At 44.1% G+C, this 19,862-nt stretch overlaps 1 protein-coding gene across 3 annotated transcripts in view; it reads right to left on the reverse strand.

Annotated features, from left to right (window-relative positions):
• Positions 1-793: 793 nt before the first annotated feature.
• LOC132816904 (interleukin-1 receptor accessory protein-like 1) overlaps positions 794-19,862 on the reverse strand; it is a 29,144-nt gene continuing 10,075 nt past the window's right edge. For 2 of the 3 annotated variants that reach the window (XM_060826920.1, XM_060826919.1), the window contains 4 exons: positions 15,843-15,908; positions 14,623-14,758; positions 12,193-12,329; positions 794-1,343 (listed from right to left, as the gene is read on the reverse strand). In XM_060826920.1, the coding sequence (XP_060682903.1) occupies positions 1,276-1,343; positions 12,193-12,329; positions 14,623-14,758; positions 15,843-15,908 (407 nt within the window). In that variant the 3' untranslated portion in view covers positions 794-1,275. The remainder of the gene's footprint in view (positions 1,344-12,192; positions 12,330-14,622; positions 14,759-15,842; positions 15,909-19,862) is intronic. The other variant, XM_060826921.1, reaches the window with a different exon arrangement.

The raw sequence follows: 19,862 nt of genomic DNA on the forward strand, positions 1-19,862 counted from the left end.
CGTAGGAAATATGATGAGCACTTTATACATCGTAAACTCCCACAGACAAATCTGATTGCTAGATAACCTCTTTGTAATAATGCTGCATGAGTGATAAATGCTGCTGAGGACATTGAGGGATATCCCCAGATTTTGTGAAATAGCGATTGTGCGAGCTTTGTGCCCTCCCGAGAGGGCAGATGTTGAGACACTGCTCTGTCTTCCAACAGTGTAGCGTTCCCTTGGTACTGGCTGTCCAATTGCACCAATTCCTTTGAAACAACCTTCCTGACTCCTGAGCTCTCCCTGGAATATCCTCCTAGATTATGCACAAGTTTTTGGAATGCACCTCACTTTTCTTCTGAGGTGATTGTGTTGCCCACTGATAGGGCTGGCAGCAAGTGCCAAATTTTACCAATGATTGTACTGCTTCCTTCCATGCTGGGACATTCCAAAGGGCCTGGCTCACTGAACGAGATACAGTTCATCTTGCTGTACTTCTTTCACAGAGGGGCAAATCCCAGGAACACACTTGCACAAAAGACAGTGAAAGCAGACTCTGACTATTGTAAGGTATAGATAGGTAGATCCTTTATGAACAAGATTATCATCAGGTAGGGAATATGGAGCAATCAGATCAGCCATGATCTTGTCAAATGACCAAAAGTGCTTGAGAGGCTGAGTGGCCTTCACCACCTAATTCATAAATTCATTTGTACGTTGGCTGAGAGTCCACCCCTCTCATCTTTGAGTGAATCCTGTCTTGGTCTGTAGACTATTAATGGGTACCATAATTAAATAACAGCAGTAATGATCTCAGTGTATCAATAGTATTTATTTATGGTATTATTGTACACAATAAAAACGGCAGAAGGCTCCTTTGCCTTTGCAGTAGAGCTTGAGGGGATTTTCTAGGTGAAAGATGTCACCTGTGACAGTGCTGCATACCCTTAGCCCCATGCTCTCAGCGTAGTTCTAATTCACAGTGCTCAAGACCCCAAATGAGAGACTTGAATCCACAGCATCCAAAGTTGTAGGCGGGGTGTGTTAAGCACAGAGCTGTTATGCAATGAGCTATTAAGCTCCAGGAAAGGGAAAGAATGCTAAAATGAAGCACAGTATGTCCTGGGCCAGGCAGACTGTGCACTTGTTCTCTATTTAATGTTGATGGGTAATACAATCGTGCATTTGGTAGCAAATGTTCTGTGCTATTGGTTCTTGGATATCTCCTTGTTTGCTTAGCCAGTTAGTCTTTGAGGTAAATGTGCTTCCAGTATTGATTCCTGTAGCTTCACATCATAATTGAATCTCGCTGCTTTTCTCAAGTTGATCGCTTGTAGTCAAACCTCCGACTTGCATCTCTGCTGCAAAATTTATTTTAAAAATGCATTAAAACGTTGCTAAATTGAAGGAAATCATTCACTGCCTCAAAACAGTGCTGACTGTTGGAAGGAGTTCAGTCTCATTCCTGCCTGTCTCCTTAACCCAGCACTTTTTCTTTATTCAATCCCCATTCACCACCTTATATCTGCTTCTGCCTTCTTGATGACTGATGATTCACCTTTGTCAAGGGAGGTATTTGGGACTCTGAGACCAACTTTCAATTCTAGGTTTAGTAACTAAATATAAATTCTGTTAGCTGTTGTGGTTCTGTTCGCCAAGCTGGGAATTTGTGTTGCAGACGTTTCGTCCCCTGTCTAGGTGACATCCTCAGTGCTTGGGAGCCTCCTGTGAAGCGCTTCTGTGATCTTTCCTCCGGTATTTGTAGTGGTTTGTATCTGCCGCTTCCGATTGTCAGTTCCAGCTGTCCTTTGCAGTGGTCAGTATATTGGGTCCAGGTCGATGTGCTTGTTGATTTAATCTGTGGATGAGTGCCATGCCTCTAGGAATTCCCTGGCTGTTCTGTTTGGCTTGTCTATAATAGTAGTGTTGTCCCAGTTAAATTCGGGTTGCTCATCATCTGCGTGTGTAGCTACTAAGGATAGCTGGTCGTGTCGTTTCGTGGCTAGTTGGTGTTCATGGATGTGGATCGTTAGCTGTCTTCCTGTTTGTCCTATGTAGTGTTTTGTGCAGCCCTTGCATGGGATTTTGGTATGGTAGTGTGGCTAGTCCTTTGGGTTGCGGCATGTCCTCGCTCCATTATCTTTCCCTTAGGCATCTGTTGATGAAATTGCCAAAGGACTAGCCACACTACCATACATCAAGTGCATTTCCGAACTGACAGCCAGACTACTGCAGCCAGTAGGACTCATAACAGCACACAAACCAACAGCCACTCTCAGACAACAACTCACCAGAACGAAGGACCCGATACCCAGCATGAGCAAAACTAACGTAGTGTACAAAATCCCATGCAAGGACTGCACAAAACACCACGTAGGACAAACAGGAAGACAGCTAACGATCCGCATCCATGAACACCAACTAGCCACGAAACGACATGACCAGCTATCCTTAGTAGCCACACGCGCAGATGACAAGCAACATGAATTCAACTGGGACAACATTACTATTATAGGCCAAGCCAAACAGAGAACAGCCAGGGAATTCCTAGAGGCATGGCACTCATCCACAGATTCAATCAATAAGCACATTGGCCTAGACCCAATATACCAACCACTGCAGCGGACAGCTAGAACTGATAACCAGAAGCGGCAGATTCAAACCACTACAAATGCCGGAGGAAATATCACAGAAGCGCTTCACAGGAGGCTCCCAAGCACTGAGGATGACACTGAGACAGGGGACGAAACGTCTGCAACACAAATTCCCAGTTCGGTGAACAGAACCACAACAACGTGCACCTGAGCTACAAATCTTTTCCCAAACTTGGAATTCTGTTAGCTCCTGCGGTCTGATTTGAATCAAAGTTCCCAGCCCTGGTCTCTGGATGACATTATTGCCATGCTGACCTGGCCTGCGTGGAATGGCTGGGAAGATGACCGCAGATATCAGAGGCAGTGGTACAGGCAGGGAGTGACTGGTTTACATCAGGTTGCAGAACCAAGAAACTTCAGTTCAACTTAAAATAAAATATTCGGTAATATCGTGACACTGTCAATGGACATTCCCGATGAAGGGCTTATGCCTGAACTGTATACTGTCCTGCTCCTGGGATGCTGCCTGATGTGCTGTGCTCTTCAGCACCACACTTTCCAACTCCGACTAGTAACCCAGAGGCTCAAGATAATGCTTTGGGTTTAAATTCAGTCAATAAAATCTGGAATTGGATTCTAGTCTCAGTGAAACTGTTATTTTTATCATTCATTTGCAGGGTGTTTGCTAGAAATTCATTGCCCACCCCTAATTGCCCAGTGGGTAGTTAAGCATTACCCATATTGCTGTGGGTCTGGAGTCACGTGTAGGCCAGACCAGATAAGGATGGCAGATTTTCTTCTCTAAAGGACATTGGTGACCCAGATATGTTTTAGGAAAATCAACAGTAGCTTCATGGTCATTAATTGACTCTGAATTCGAGAATTTTTAGTTGAATTAAAACTCCACTGTCTGCTATAGTGGAATTCGAACCAAAGTTCCCAGACCATTAACTGGGTTTGTGTATTGTGTTGTGTATTCTAAAAAGCATTAAGGTGGACAAGTCCTCAGGTCCAGATGGGATCTATCCCAGGTTAAAAAAGGACCGCAGATGCTGGAAACCAGAATTTAGAGTGATGCTGGAAAAGCGCAGCAGGTCAGGCAGCATCCGAGGAGCAGGAAAATCGAAGGCAAAAGCCCTTCATCAGGATTGTATTGAGTTCAAAAGGAAGTGGATTCTCTGTTCTTGATCTGTGGATCAGTGGATCTCTTTTAAGTGCTGACTAGAACCTGAATGTAGTGCCTCTATGCCTCATTCTGCATATAGTTTTTACAAGAGCATCAAATTGGGGTTATAGCTACAGTGCAGCTCTGTAATTCCTTTAGATTTTTATTTGAACAATCATGGACACTTGGGATGGATTGTTGTTCCTGATGAAGGGCCTTTGCCCGAAACATCGATTTTCCTGCTCCTCGGATGCTGCCTGACCTGCTGTGCTTTTCCAGTACCACTCTAATCTATCCCAGCTTACTGAGGGAAGCGAGAGAGGAAATAGCTGGGGCTTTAACACATATCTTTACAGCATCCTTGAAAATGGAGGAGGTCCCAGAGGACTGGAGAATTGCTAATGTTGTCACCTTGTTTAAGAAGGGTAGCAGGGATAATCCAGGTAATTAGAGACCTGTGAGCCTGACATCAGTGGTTGGGAAGCTGCTGGAGAAGTTACTAAGGGATAGGATATATACCCATTTGGAAGAAAATGGGCTTATCAGCGTGGTTTTGTGCAGGGAAGGTCATGTCTTACAATCCTAGTAGAATTATTTGAAGAGGCAACAAAGTTGATTGATGAGGAAAGGGATGTAGATGTCATATACATGGACATCAGTAAGGGATTTGAGGAGAAGGTTCCCATGGTAGGCTGATGAACGTGAAGTCGCATGGGATCCATGTACTCTCTAGATGGATAGAGAACTGGCCGGGCAACAGGAGACAGAGTAGTAGTGGAAGGGAGCTTCTTAAAATGGAGACCTGTGACTAGTGGTGTCCCACAGGGATCCGTGCTGGGACCACTGTTGTTTGTGACAGACGTAAGTGATTTAGAGGAAGGTATAAGTTGCCTCATTAGCAAGTTTGCAGATGACACCAAGATTGGTGGAGTAGCAGATAGTGAAGGGTACTGTCAGAGAATACAGCAAAATATGATAGATTGGTGAGTTGGACAGAGAAATGGCAGATGGTGTTCAATCCGGACTAATGCGACGTGATGCATTTTAGAAGATGCAATTCCAGAGTGAACTATGGAAATGGTAAAGTCCTGGGAATAATTGATGTACGGAGATATCTGGGTGTTCAGGTCAATTGTTCCCTGAAGGTGGCAACACCGCTCAATAGAGTGTTCAAGACGACATATGGCAGGCTTTCCTTCATCGGATAGGGTCTTGAGTACAAGAGTTGGCAGGTCATGTTAGAGTTATGTAAGACTTTGGCTGAAAATGTGTTGCTGGTTAAAGCACAGCAGGTTAGGCAGCATCCAAGGAACAGGAAATTCGACGTTTCGGGCCAGAGCCCTTCATCATTCCTGTCGAATTTCCTGTTCCTTGGATGCTGCCTAACCTGCTGTGCTTTAACCAGCAACACGTTTTCAGCTCTGATCTCCAGCATCTGCCGACCTCACTTTTTACTCTTATGTAAGACTTTGGCTTGGCCGCATTCAGAATACTGTGTACAGTTCTGGTCACTACATTACCAAAAGGATGTGGATGCTTTAGAGAGGGTACAGAGGAGGTTCACCAGGATGTTGCCTGGTATGGAGGGTGCTAGCTATGAGGAGAGGTTGAGTAGAATAGGATTATTTTCATTGGGGGGGTTGAGGGGCGAACCTGATTGAGGCTTACAAAATCATGAGAGGTGTAGACAGGGTGGATAACAAGAAACTCGGGGTCACGAGTTCAAAGTGAGAGGGGAAAAGTTTAAGGGAGTTCTTCACGCAGCGGAGGTGATAGGGGCGGGAATAATAGCATCAGTTAAGGTGTATCTTGACAGATACATGAATGGGCAGAGAGCAAAGGGACATAGATCCTTAGAAAATAGGCGGCAGATTTAGATAGAGGATCTAGATCGGCACAGGCTTGGAGGGCTGAAGGGCCTGTGCTGTAGTGTTTTTTGTACGTCCTTTGTCTCTGGAGAAAGTATTATCACAAGACTCTATCAGACAATCACTTCCCCATGTTTTTTTTTACACAAGTCCATTTGATGCACTCATGTCCTTCAGGAAAGAAAATCTGCCACCCTTACATAATCTCGCCTACAAGTGAGTGATTAACTCTTATCAATCTTATGAAATAGCTGTGCAAGCCAGCCCATTAAAGATAGGCATGAAATCCTGGTCTTGCCATTGACACCCATATCTCATGAATCAATTTGGAGCTATAGAGATGTACAGCATAGAAACAGACCTTTCGCTCCAACTCAAACATGCCGACTAGATATCTCAATCTAATCTAGTCCCATTTGCCAGCACCCGGCCCATTTCCCTCCGAATCTTTTCTATTCATATACCCATCCAGGCGCCATTTAGACATTGCAATTCTACCAGCCTCTGCCACTTCCTCTGGCAGCTCATTCCATACGTGTAGTACCCTCTGTGTGAAAAAGTTGCCCCTTAGGTCTCTAAATCTTTCCCCTCTCACCTTTAAACCTATGCCCTTTATAGGAGGACTCACCCACCTCAGGGAAGAAGTATCCATGCCCCTCATGATTTTATAAACATTTTTAAGGTCACCCCTCAGCCTCTGACATTCCAGGGAAAACAGCCCCAGCCTATTCAACCTGGCTAGATTAGAGTGGTGCTGGAAAAGCATAGCAGGTCAGGCAGCATCCAAGGAGCAGGAAAATCGACATTTTGGGCAAAAGCCCTTCATGATGAAGGGCTTTTGTTCGAAACATTGATTTTCCTGCTCCTCGCATACTGTCTGACCTGCTGTGCTTTTCCAACATTACTGTAATCTCGACTCTGGTTTCCAGCATCTGCAGTCCTTGGTTTTACCTATTTAACCTTGCTGTCTAGCTCAAATCCTGCAACCCTGGCAACATCCTTGTAAATCTTTTCTGAACCCTTTCAAGTTTCACAACTTCCTTTCAATGGGAAGGAGACCAGAATTGCATGGAATATTCCAAATGTGCACTAACCAAATTCCTGTACAGCTGCAACATGACCTCCCAATTCCTGTACTCAATACTCTGACCAATAAAGGAAAGCATACCAAACGCCTTCTTCACTATCCTACCTATGACTTCACTTTCAAGGAGCTATGAACCTGCATTCCAAGATGTCTTGGTTCAGCAATACCCCCTAGGATCTTACCATTAAATGTATAAGTCCTGCTAGGATTGGATTTCCCAAAATGCAGCACCTCGCACTTCAATAAACTCCATCTGCCACTTCTTGGCCCATTGGCCCATTTGATCAAGATCCCGTTGTAATCTGAGGTAACCTTCTTTGCCGTCCAATATACCTCCAATTTTGGTGTCACCTGCAAACTTACTAACTGTGTACCTCTTATGCTCACATCTGAATCATTCATATAAATGATGAGAAGTAGTGGACCCAGCACTGATCCTTGTGGCACTCCACTGGTCACAGGCCTCCAGTCTGAAAAACAGCCCTTCTCCACCACCCTCTGACTTCTACCTTTGAGCCAGTTCTGTATTCACATGGCTACTTCTCCCTGTATTCCATGAGATCTAACCTTAGATTAGATTAGATTACTTACAGTGTGGAAACAGGCCCTTCGGCCCAACAAGTCCACACCAACCCGCCAAAGCGAAACCCACCCATACCCCTAACCTAACACTACGGGCAATTTAGCATAGCCAATTCACCTGGCCCGCACATCTTTGGACTGTGGGAGGAAACCGGAGCAACCGGAGCACACGCAGACACGGGGAGAACGTGCAAACTCCACACAGTCAGTAGCCTGAGTCGGGAATTGAACCCGGGTCTCAGGCGTTGTGAGACAGCAGTGCTAACCACTGTGCCAACCAACCTTGCTAATCAGTCTCCCATGGGGAATCTTGTCGAACGCCTTACTGAAATCCATATAGATCATGTCTACCACCCTGCCCTCATCAATCCTCATTGTTACTTCAAAAACCTCAAGATTGTGAGACATGATTTTCCACGCACAAAGCCATGTTGACTATCCTTAATCAGTCCTTGTCTTTCCAAATACACATGCATCCTGGCCCTCAGGATTCCCTCCAACAACTTGCCCACCACCGACGTCAGACTCACTGGTCTATAATTCCAATGGCATGTCCTTACCTCCTCTCTGAAATAGTGGTACCACATTAGCCAACCTCCAGTCTTCCAGCACCTCACCTGTGACTATCAACGATACAAATATCTCAGCAAGGGGCCCAGTAATCACTTCCCTAGCTTCCCACAGAATTCTAGGGTACCTGATCAGGGTCTGGGGATTTATCCATGTCTGTGCATTTCAATACATCCAGCACTTCCTTCTCTGTAATATGGACTTTTTTTTTCAAAATGTCACCATTTATTTCCCTACATTCTGTATCTTCCATATCCTTCTCTATAGTAAACATGATGCAAAATACTCATAAGGTATCTTCCCCCATCTCCTGCGGCTCCACACAAAGGTCGCCTTGCTGATCTTTGAGGGGCTGCATTCTCTTCCTTGTTACCCTTTTGTCCTTAATGTATTTGTAAAAACCCTTTGGATTGTCCTTGATTCTATTAGCCAAAGCTATCTTACGTCCCCTTTCGCCCTCCTGATTCCCCTCTTAAGTATACTCCTACTGCCTTTATACTCTAAGGATTCACTCAATCTATCCTGTCTATAACTGACATATGCTTTCTTCTTTTTCTTAACTAAACCTTCAATTTCTTTAGTCATCCAGCATTCCCTACACCTACCAGCATTTCCTTTCACCCTAACAGGAATATACTGTCTCTGGACTCTCGTTATCTCATTTCTGAAATCTTCCCATTTTCCAGCTGTCCCTTTACCAAGAAACATCTGCACCCAATCAGCTTTTGAAAGTTCTTGCCTAATACTGTCAAAATTGGCCTTTCTGTAATTTAGACCTTCAACTTCTGGATCTGGTCTATCCTTTTCCATGACTATTTTAAAACTAATGGAATTATGCTCGCTGGCCCCAAAGTGCTCCTCTACTGATGCCTCAGTCACCTGCCCTACTTTATTTCCCAAGAGTAGGTCATGTTTTGCACTTTCTCTAGAAAGTAAAATTACACACTGAATCAGAAAACTTTCTTGTACACACTTAGCAAATTCCTCTCCATCTCAACCCTCAACTTTCCAAAAATAGGCAGTGTAAAAATCCCCTACCATAACCACCCTATAACTGAGATCTTACAAATTTGTTTTCCAATTTCCCGCTATTAGGGTGTCTATAATATAATCCTGATAAGGTGATCATCCCTTTCTTATTTCTCAGTTCCACCCAAATAACTTCCCTGGATGTATTTCCGGGACCATCCTCAGTACAACTGTAATGCTATCCCTTATCAAAAACGCCACTCCCCTTCCTCTCTTGCTTCCCTTTCTGTCTTTCCTATGGCATTTGTATCCTGGAACATTAAGCTGCCAGTCCTGTCCATCCCTGAGCCACATTTCTGTAATTGCTATGATATCCCAGTCCAATGTTCCTAACCATGCCCTGAGTTTATCTGCCTTCACTATTAGGCCTCCTGTATTGAAGGAAATGCAGTTAAATTTATCAGTCCTATCTTGTTCTCTGTGTTGTCCCTGCCTGCCCTGACTGTTTGACTTGCTCCTTTTCCCAACTGTACCAGTCTGCGATTGAGCTTTTTCCACACTATCTCCCTGCTAGTATATTAGTCCCCTCCAATTCATGTGCAATCCATCCTTGTACAGGTCACTTCTACCCCAGAAGAGATTCCAATGATCCAAAAATGTGAATCCTTCTCCCCTAAACCGGCTCCTCAGCCATGCATTCATCTCTATCCTCCTATTCCTACCCTCTCTCGCTCATAGAACTGGGAGTAATCCAGATATCACTACTCTCGAGGACCTCCTTTTTAAATTCCTGCCGAACTCTATATTGTCCCTTCAGAATGTCAAGTTTTTCCATTCTTATGTCGTTGGTTCCAATGTGTACAATGACCTCCTGCTGGCCCCTCTCCCCTTTGAGAATATTCTGCACCTTCTCTGAGACATCCTTGATCCTGGCGCTAGGGAGGCAACACACTATTCTGATTTTTCACTGCTGGCCACAGAAACATCTGTCTGTGCCTCGGACTAGAGAGACACCTATCACAATCGATCACTTGGAACATGATGTACGCTTCATTGCATTAGAGCCAGTCTCGATACCAGAAACTTGTCTGTTCGTGGTACATTCCCCTAAGAATCCATTATCCCCTACATTTTCCAACCCAGTATACTTATTTGAAATGGGGATAGCCACAGAAGACTCCTGCACTACCTGTGTACCTCTCTTACCTGTCCTGGAATTAACCCATTTATGTGACTCGACCTGTGACGTTTCTCCCTTCCTATAACTGCCATCCATCACACCTCCTTGCTCTTGTAAATTCCTCATTGCCTCTACCTGTCACTCCAACCAATCCATTCGATCTGATAGGATTCACAACCAATGGCATTTATTGCAGATATAATCCTAATAACATGTAAACTCTCCCTAAATTCTGCCAAGAAGAGCATGTCACTATACTAAGGGCCATTTTTGCTGCTTCCAATCCACAGACCCAAAAAATAGCACTGTCTTATTCCTCTACAAAACACTGCTCCAGCCTAACTTAATACTTATGTCATATATTTTTGAATTTAATCAAAAGACATATCTCAATAAAACATATAATCACAAAAGAATCAACTCTACTCACTGTTGTAGATTAACAGCAAGGCTATACTTTAAAGTTATTCATTTATCTGTTTTTGTGTTGTGACCTCTCCCAAACAGGTTCCTTCAAGATCAGTTGTGAACTTCACTGTTTGTTAATTTGCCCAGACACACTGATGTCCAGGGATACATGAATTCAACAGCAAAAGCAGTAACTGTGCAGGTTGACTGCTGTATCAGCAGTATGGGTTTCTTTCTCTCTTGCTCTGACCTGACCTTGTGCTGTCTTTGGGCAGAGGTTTTTTTTCTGAACTGTTCAACCTCCTTGTGGGAGCACGAGGCAGCGCCGATACAGTCATCGATGTAGCGGAGGAAAAGGTGGGGGGTGGTGCCAGTGTAGCTGCGGCTGAAGAAGGGCTCATGCCCGAAGAGTCCTAAAGAAGGGCTCATGCCTGAAATATCGATTCTCCTGCACCTTGGATGCTGCCTGACCTGCTGCGCTTTTCCAGCAACACATTTTCAGCATATGCTGTCTGTGTCTGTTAGTCTCCCTTTTAAAAGTGCCATTGTTTTGACCTTTTCTTTAAAGTTCCAAAACAATGCAACAGCATATAAAACAGTAATTGCCGCTCCTGAAATTTGAGGAAATCACCTCTAACACCTGAAATACCTCAAAAAAGGAGCAACCTGTTACTGCCAGAAATTTTTACAGTCCTCCATCTTGGATTCCCCAAAATCCAATTTGACAAGAAAATGAGTTCAGATCCAAAAAAGAATTGAAGTGCAGCAACATTAAAATCATATATCTCTATCATGACTGGGATAGAGGGGAGAAACACATTTTCAGCTCTGATCTCCAGCATCTGCAGACCTCACTTTTTACTCACTGGGATAGAGGGGAGTGGGAGAATGATTCACAGAGCCTGGAAAGCGCAGGTGCAGTTATAGTAGATCTGTAACATATTGCTTGTGAAAAATCAGAGCTTCTCCCACCACCTGTTTTTCTATCGGTGAACACTCATGAGGGAGAATCCTGTGCGGTCAGTACAATGTCACAGTGCTATACTGTCAGTTAGTACTGAGGGAATGCTGCATTGTCGAGTGGTCAGACTTGAGGAGGTGCAGCAATTCAGAGAGTGATTACTGAGGCAATGTGGCACTGTCCAATGGTCAGTATTGAGGGAGTGCAAAGAGTTAAGAGAGTCAGTGCTATGCAAATACTACACTGTCAGAGGGTGAGCACTGAGGGGGCGCTGCACCATTGTTTTGGATTGCTGCAGAGATTTGGGAATTTCATAGACCATTGAGACGCAGAGCAGAGGATTTGTCTCTGTTGTTTGCACCACACCAAGCTCTTAACCAATACTGCAGATCGAGTTTATTTCATAAATTGTCCCATTTCCCTAGTCATTACCATAGTCGTACCAGACCATATGGCTTGTCTTTCATTAGAAATGACTGGTGGTGATTTAACCTGATGGTCACTGTGACTCGGGTGACGGGAGTGGTTGAAAGGGAGAGTTGTTCATGGTAACCTCAGCTACTGATGGGAATTGAACCAACAATGTTGGCATCATAGTGCTTTGTGAACAAGCTGTCCAGTCAACTGAACTAAACCGAACACTGCCACACCCCACCTCGGTTCCCTATATTACATGACTGACTGTGCTGCATTGCCTCTGCAATATTGCAATTCTGTTGCTGCTAAATTCATGTTCTTTCCTTCCACTGCAGTTGATGAGCTTTACGACCAGCTCATTCTGAAGATGCTCACTTGCTAGCATTTCTGCCACCTGCTGTTCATTTACCTAAGGTGATGGTTTTCACTGAACTTCCAGTGGGATTCAGCACAGCACACGTGAAGTTAGTCTTGAAATCTCCAGGCGTGACTTTGGTGAACTCCAAATATTTCTGGATAAGAGTTTTTCCATTTTCAGTCATAAATCTGTGAAGAGTTGATGGAAGAGCTGATATTGTCATGCCAGGAGGAAATACTGACTGAGGAATAGGCTGCGATACATCAAGGTTAACTTGGTGAACAGAGTTATGCCTGAGGAATTTGTTAACTTGCCTTGGTTCAACACCTGCCCCTATCTCCCAGTTAAAAATACATCAAGCTTCCACATGCCATTCTCTCCGTGACTTAAGCCCTTTCCCTATCTCTGTACCTCTTATATATCTATAACCCTCCAATCGTTCCAATCCTCCAATAAAAGCAAAATATGGATGCTGACATTTTGATCTGAAATGCAAATAGTAAGTTTTGGAGGAACACTGCAGGTCTGACTGCAGATGTGGAAAAAAAACATTTTTTGAGTCCAATAAGATGCTAATGCTGCTTGAGTTCTGGGTTTGTTTGTGCCACCTGCTTTGATCACTCCACCACTGGCCGCCATACCTTCAGGCCCTAAACTCTGGAGTTCCCTCCTTAACTTTCTTGCTCTCAGCTCTTCCTCTTTCAAATCACCTTGCTTAATGTCTGCTTAATGCTTCAGTTGCTCATCTGTCTGTTAATGTTCCTGAAATGGTGTTGGTAGAGCCGAATCTTAGTGCAGACTTTCCATCCTCCTCTGCCCTATAAGCGTGCCTTCAATTCTGTTCCATCCCTACCTTCTGCTCCTGAGGTGTGCAGCTGTCACCTGTTCCTCGGGATGTGATCGTCGTAATGGAGAAAATAGGAGCAAGAGTGGGCCATTTGGCCCTTTGAGCCTGCTCCCTCTTTTGATGTGATCATGGTGAATCATCCATCTCAGTCCCCTATTCCCATTTTCTCTCCATATCTTTTGGTCCCTTTAGTCTTAAGAATTATATCTACATCCATTTTGAAAGCATTTCAATGTTCTGGCCTCAGTGTTTTCTGTGGCAGAAAATTCCACGTGTTCCCCATTATCTAGGTGAAGAAATGTCTCCTCAGCTCAATCCTAAGTTGCCTACCCCATATCCCCAAGTTCTGGACTTCCTGTGTTTGCCCTGACTGATCCTGTTAGATCCACTCCTGTGTTAGTCTAGACAGTGACTTCCAACAGATCGTTACACATGATAACTAACTGGATACATAATTGGCTTAACAGCAGGAGACAGTGGAAGTTAGAGGATTGTTTTTCAGACTGGAGACCTGTCACCAGTGTTCCACAGGGACTGGTTGAGGGTCCTCTTTTGTCTGTCATTTATATAAATGATCTGGATGAGAGTATAGAGGGTGTGGTTAGTAAATTTGTGGGCAACACCAAAATTAGTGGCATATTGGGCAGTGAAGAAGGTTTAAGATTGTAAAGGGATCTAGATCAACTGGGTCAATGGGCTGAAAAGTAGCAGATGGATTTCAATCTGGATAAATGCGGGGTATTGCATTTCGGTCCAACAAACAAAGGTAGGGCTTACACAATTAACTGTCGGGCCTTGGGTAGTGTTGCAGAACTGAAGGACCTAAGGGTGCAGGTATATAATTCTTTGAAGTTTGCATCACATATAGACAGGGTGGTTAAAAAGGTGTTTGACACTCTTGGCTTCATTGCTCAGTATAGAAGCAATACTGTGTCCAGTTCCAGTCCAGTTATATAGGAAGGATATTATTAAGCTGGAGAGAGGGTTCAGAGAGATTTACCAAGATGTTACAAAAACAGCAATTGCTGGAAAAGCTCAACCGGTCTGTGGAGAGAATCACTAGTTAATGTTTCAAGCTGAATGATCCTTCTTCACTTGATCTGAAACGTTAACTCTGATTCCTCTCTGCAGTGCTGCCAGATGCTGCTGAGCTTTCCCCACAATCTCTGCTTTTGTTGCTGATTTACAACATCCACAGTTCTTTCAGATTTTATTTACCAGAACAGTGTCTGGTAATGGAGGTTTGAGTTATAAAGAAAGGCTGAATAGGCTGGGACATTTATCACTGGACCATAGGAGGTTGTGAGGGAGGTTTCAAGATTAGGTGGTACATTCTTAAGATGAGAGCAGAGTTATAAAAAAACGTGTGATTTGCTTATGAAGTGAACTTCCTGAGGAAGTGGTGGCTGTGGGTACAATTACAATGTTTAAAAGACATTTGGTAACTACATGAATAGGAAAGGTTTGAAGAGATATAGGTCAGGAGCAGGTAGGTGGACGAGTTTGGTTTGGGATATGTTTGGCATGGACTGGTTGGACCGAAGGGTCTGTTTCTGCACTGTGTGACGCTATGACTTAGATATCACACCTGTCTAGATATTTACACCAAGTCATAGTTTAATGTATTAACTTACATTTCCTGTCCTTCTTTCACCCTGTTGTTCTCAAACACATCCTCGATGAACTCGTGGTTTGCCAACCAGTAAATGATTGTGGAAAATTTGTCAGTATAGCAAGTAATTGCTTGGCAGGTTAGCTTCAGTGACTTGCCTGCAGGGAAGTAAAGATTGATTTTTGTGAAAGTCTGTATTGCCCAGTTCAGCTCTTGTACAATAGGTAATATTACCACCCTGACAAAATATCAATCGTATTCATGGTGCAGTTGGTGTTCAGCTGTGGCTCAGTCGGCACCACTGTTTAAGTTCAGGACCCACAATCCAGGCTGATGCTCTCATTCCGGTACTGAGTGAGTGCTGCATTGCCTGCAGTGCCACATTTATTCAGCTGAGTCATTAAACTGACACCCATATTTCTGAGTGTGAAAGAAATATTGGCTGATATGTTTCCTACATAATAACCCTCCGGGGGTGGGAGTTGGAAGATGAGAGAGAAAAAGGCGGGGTAATGGTAATATCATTGGATTTGCAATTCAGAGAATTAGGTTAATTCCCTGGAGTAAGGGTTCAACTCCCATCATAGTAGCTAGTGGAATTAATAAGTGAATAAAAACAAGAAATGCATCCCCTCAGCACTCACCCTCTGACAGTGCAGCTCTCCCTCAGCACTGAACCTCTGACAGTGCGGCACTCCCTCAGCACAGACCCTCCAACAGTGCAGCACTGCCTCAGCACTAACCCTCCGACAGCACAGATCCTCCAACAGTGTGGTACTCCCTCAGCAATGACCCTCCGACAGTGCGACACTCCCTCAGCACTGACCCTCCGACAGTGCGGCACTCCCTCAGCAGTGACCCTCCGACAGTGTGGCACTCCTTCAGCACTAACCCTCCGATTATGTGGCACACCGTCAGTAGTGCTCTGAACGTAAAAACTTCTGATCAAATCTCTGGACTCAGAGCCACTGTTCTTCCTCAGCAGAGAGGGTTATGTGCTGGATCCAAGCAGTCACTGGTTCATTATAATCTTGCCCTTTCTGAAATTTCTTGCTCCCTGTCCCTACACCAGGTTGAAGAGGCAGACACAAGGTGCAACATCCCAGTTAGCTCAGCACAGTCTGGGAATGAGTGTGAAGTGTTCAAGCTCTCTGTCAGTTCAACAGCAGTGTCCATAGGGCTGTCAGTTACAGTGGTGGTTCTCAAATCAAGATGTAATGTGCATATAGTGGTCATACTTACCTAGCTCAGCTTTGACGGTCATTCCAGTGGGTACAATGATTTTTGGAGGACCATACGCATCAGACCCTGTGGGAACAGAAGCAATTCATTTAGACGTGCTCAAGAGATGAATTTGGGCCATAAACAAAATCCACCTTCCACAAAGTGCTGTACAGAAGGTGATCATTATGCCTGGTCCTCTGTTCCATTAAACCACACTCAATCAGGATCTTACTTTTTCCTACCTTTAGTTTGGCAAAAGATCTTTGTTTGATAATTGAAAATTTACCTCCACTCTCTATAGCTTTTGGAGGTGGAAGAGAGAGTTAGAATTCCAATCCCCTTTGTCACAGAAGCATAGAATTGTTGCCACACAAAGGACATTCAGCCCATCAAGTCTGTACCGCTCTCCGAATGAACAGCGTCTTTCCTGCCTGACTTCCTTCTCAGATAATTATCTTTTGAAAGCCTTGATTGAATCTTCCTTCACCACAGCTTTAGGCAGTACCTTCCACATCCTGACTGCTTGCTGTGTGAATTTATTTTTATGCCTCTATTGCTTCTTTTGCTAATTACCTTATAACTGTGCCCTGTCATTCTTGATCTTTCTACCCAAGGGAATTGATCACCCCTCTCCAAAGCCCTCTTGGTTTTGAATACCTCATTAAAACTTCCAGTCAACCTTCTCTTTCCCAAGTAAAACAGTCCCAGCTTCTCCAATCTATGTACATGACGGTAGCACCTTATCCCTACACATGCTGCATTAGAGGGAGAATGGCCATGGAAGAGGATTTGCCTTCTGTCATCACTCCTGAATGGCCTGGCTCAAATGTTAGGTACACGCACGCACACACACCACTGTTGTTGGCGAATATCAAACAATGTTGAGTCAGAATACAAAGGCATAGAGTGCTTGGTGTCATTACGCACTCATAACAATCTTCCTCTCAATGTCAGCAAGACAAAAGAATTGATCATTGACATCAGGAAGAAAGGTGGAAGACACACTAGTATCTACATCAACAGAGCTGAGATGGAGAGGGTCGGGAAGTTCCTCGGAGTGACATTAACCAACAATCTGCCCTGGACTTCCCATGTACATGCGACGGTCAAGAAGGCCTAACAATGCCTCCTGTTCCTCAGGATGATTAGGAATTTGGCATGTCCATAAGGACCCTCACCCAACCTTTACAAATGCACCATAGAAAGCACATTGCATAATGGCCTGGAATGGCGACTGCTGTGTCCAGGACCATACAAAACTGCAGAAGGTTGTGTGCACAGCCCAGACCATCAGGCAAACCAATCTTCCATCCATGGACTCCATCTACATTTCTCATTGCTTGCAAAAAGGTTGTTAACATTATCAAAGATCCCTCCTAACCTGATAATACTCTCTTCCACCCTCTTCCGTGAGGCAGAAGACACAAGCTTGAACCCATGCACCAATGGTTCCAAGAACAGCTTCTTCACTGCTATTATTGGTCTGCTGAGTGGACCTCTCTAACTCCAAATCTGACATTGACCTTGCTTTGTGCACCCCTGTTCAGTGTAACCCTCTATCCCCCACTCTGCCTCGTCTCCTATGATCTATATGTCCTTGTTGCTATGGTCTGCCTGCACTGCTCACAAAACAAAACTTTTCACTGTACTTAAGGTGCATGTGACAACAATAAATTAAATCAAATTCTAAATTTGAGGAAGTGTAAACCTAGATTGTGCAACGTGCCTTTAGATTATGACCCTTTTCTTACTGCATTATTTAGGGTAATCTGCACAGTTAGACCCTTAACAATATCTCTTTCCTGAGGTTCATACAGATTGGAGAGTTGGCCATTTTTTTCAACATGGGGGGATTTTCCCAAATTCTGGGGACTAGGCTGCATCTCACAAGAGGCAAGTTAAAAAGCTTGGCATAGGTTACAGTGGTGTAATACAATGAGCCAAACCAGTAGCTCAGTTTGATAATTGACATTGCAATAAAAAGCTGGGATCAGTGAAAATGACCTCACACTGTCAGCTTGGTGTAAAAAACAACTGGTACACAATGACCTACAGGAAAGGCAATCTGCCATCCTGACCTGGCTATGTGACTCCCAAAGTGGTTGACTCTTTACTGTTGTCTGACATGGCCCCACAAGACAATATAAAATAGGAATTTGGCCCATTAAGTCTGCTCTGCCATTCAATAGGATCAGGGCTGACAATGTCCACTTTCCTGCCCTTTCCCCATAACCCTTGATTCCTCAACTGACCTAGAATCTATTCCACCCTTAAATAGACATAAGGACGTTCTGTGACAAGGAGTTCAAAGACTCTGAACCCTCTGAGAGAAGAAATTCCCTCCTCATCCCAGTTTTAAATTGGCGCTGGTGTAAGACAGCGTTATTTCAAACTGCTTTGACAGACTGATGGATTACTGTGATTTGAGAAGAAGGCAATAACTTCTCACAGTATCCATGGTGAGCAGTAATTGCTGAGCCCCTGAAAAATGTGCTCCTAGAGAGACATGAGACTCTGCAGTGTGTTCCTGACTGGGCTGGTGCTGCATGTAAGAGCTGGACATGTTGCTGATGGGAAAGAAATACCATCATAGAGAAGGTAGAAAGGAAGAAAGATTTGGTTTTATTTAACCACTTTTTACTACCGCAGCAAACTTAGAGCACTTTGCACTCACTGTCACATTTAGGTAGATACTGCATAGCTAGATCCCACACGCAGCAAAGTGATAATGATCCAGATTGTGCGATTGTATTGTTTATAAATCCCTCCCTAAGGTCATTGGGGTCTACCAACATCAAATGGAGCTGCTGCAGTTCAAGAAGGCCGCCTTCTCAAAGGTAAGGTAGGTGAAGTTATGGACCGCGATGAAGGATGTTACAGAGGGACATAGATAAGCTGCAGATCTGGGCTGAGAGGTAGCAAATGGAGCTTAATGTGAAACAGTGTGAGGTGATTCATTTTGGAAGGAGCAACAGGAATAAAGAGTATTGCGCTAATGGTAAGATTCTTGGTAGTGTGGATGAGCATAGATCCCTGAAAGTTGCCACCCAGGTTGATAGGGTTGTTAAGAATGCATATGGTGTGTTAGCTTTTATTGTAGAGGGATTGAGTTTTGGAGCCATGCTGCAACTGTACAAAACTCTGTTGCGGCCACACTTGGAGTATTGAGTACAGTTCTGATCACTGCATTATAGGAAGAATGTGGAAGCTGTGGAAAGGATGCAGAGGAGATTTAATAGGATGTTGCCTGATTTGGAGGGAAGGTCTTATGAGGAAAGGCTGAGGGACTTGAGGCTGTTTCGTTTGAGAAAAGAAGGTTAAGAGGTGACCTAATTTAGACATACAAGATAATCAGAGGATTAGATTGAGTGAGAGCCTTTTTCCTCAGATGGTGATGGCTAGCATGAGGGGACAAAGTTTTAAATTGAGAGGTGATAAATATAAGACAGATGTCAGAGGTAGGTTCTTTACTCAGATAGTAATAAGGGTGTGGAATGCACTGCCTGCAACAGTAGTAGACTCACCACCTTTAAGGGCATTTAAATGGTCAGTGGATAAACATATAGATGAAAGTGGAATAGTGTAGGATAGATGGGCTTCAGATTGGTTCCACAGGTCAGCACAACATCGAGGGCTGAAGGGCCTGTACTGCACAGTAATGTTCTATGTAACTAGGTATGGACAATAAATACTGACCCAGCCAGCCATGTCCATGTCCATGTCCCCTGAGTGAATTTTAAAAACCTGTCTGGACATGTAATGATGCAGCTCCAGGGCAGATGGACTTTTCTTGTCCCAGAGAGAGAGAGATACAGACACACACAGGGATCCTGTACTGTGCCATTAGATCATCTGATTATAATGATATTCAGTTAGGGGAATTAATATTGGTTCCTGGGAGAATTCCCCTCATCTTTGAAATAGTGGCAGTGTGGTCCTGTACATCTACCTGGGCAAACATATAGGGGCCTCATTTTAACGCTGCCTCTGAAACGCTGCATATCAGTCTGTGCGGCTCTCTCTAAGGTCTGCTCTGGA

This window comes from Hemiscyllium ocellatum, chromosome 6, assembly GCF_020745735.1.
Source record: "Hemiscyllium ocellatum isolate sHemOce1 chromosome 6, sHemOce1.pat.X.cur, whole genome shotgun sequence".
In the NCBI taxonomy this organism is placed as follows: domain Eukaryota; kingdom Metazoa; phylum Chordata; class Chondrichthyes; order Orectolobiformes; family Hemiscylliidae; genus Hemiscyllium; species Hemiscyllium ocellatum.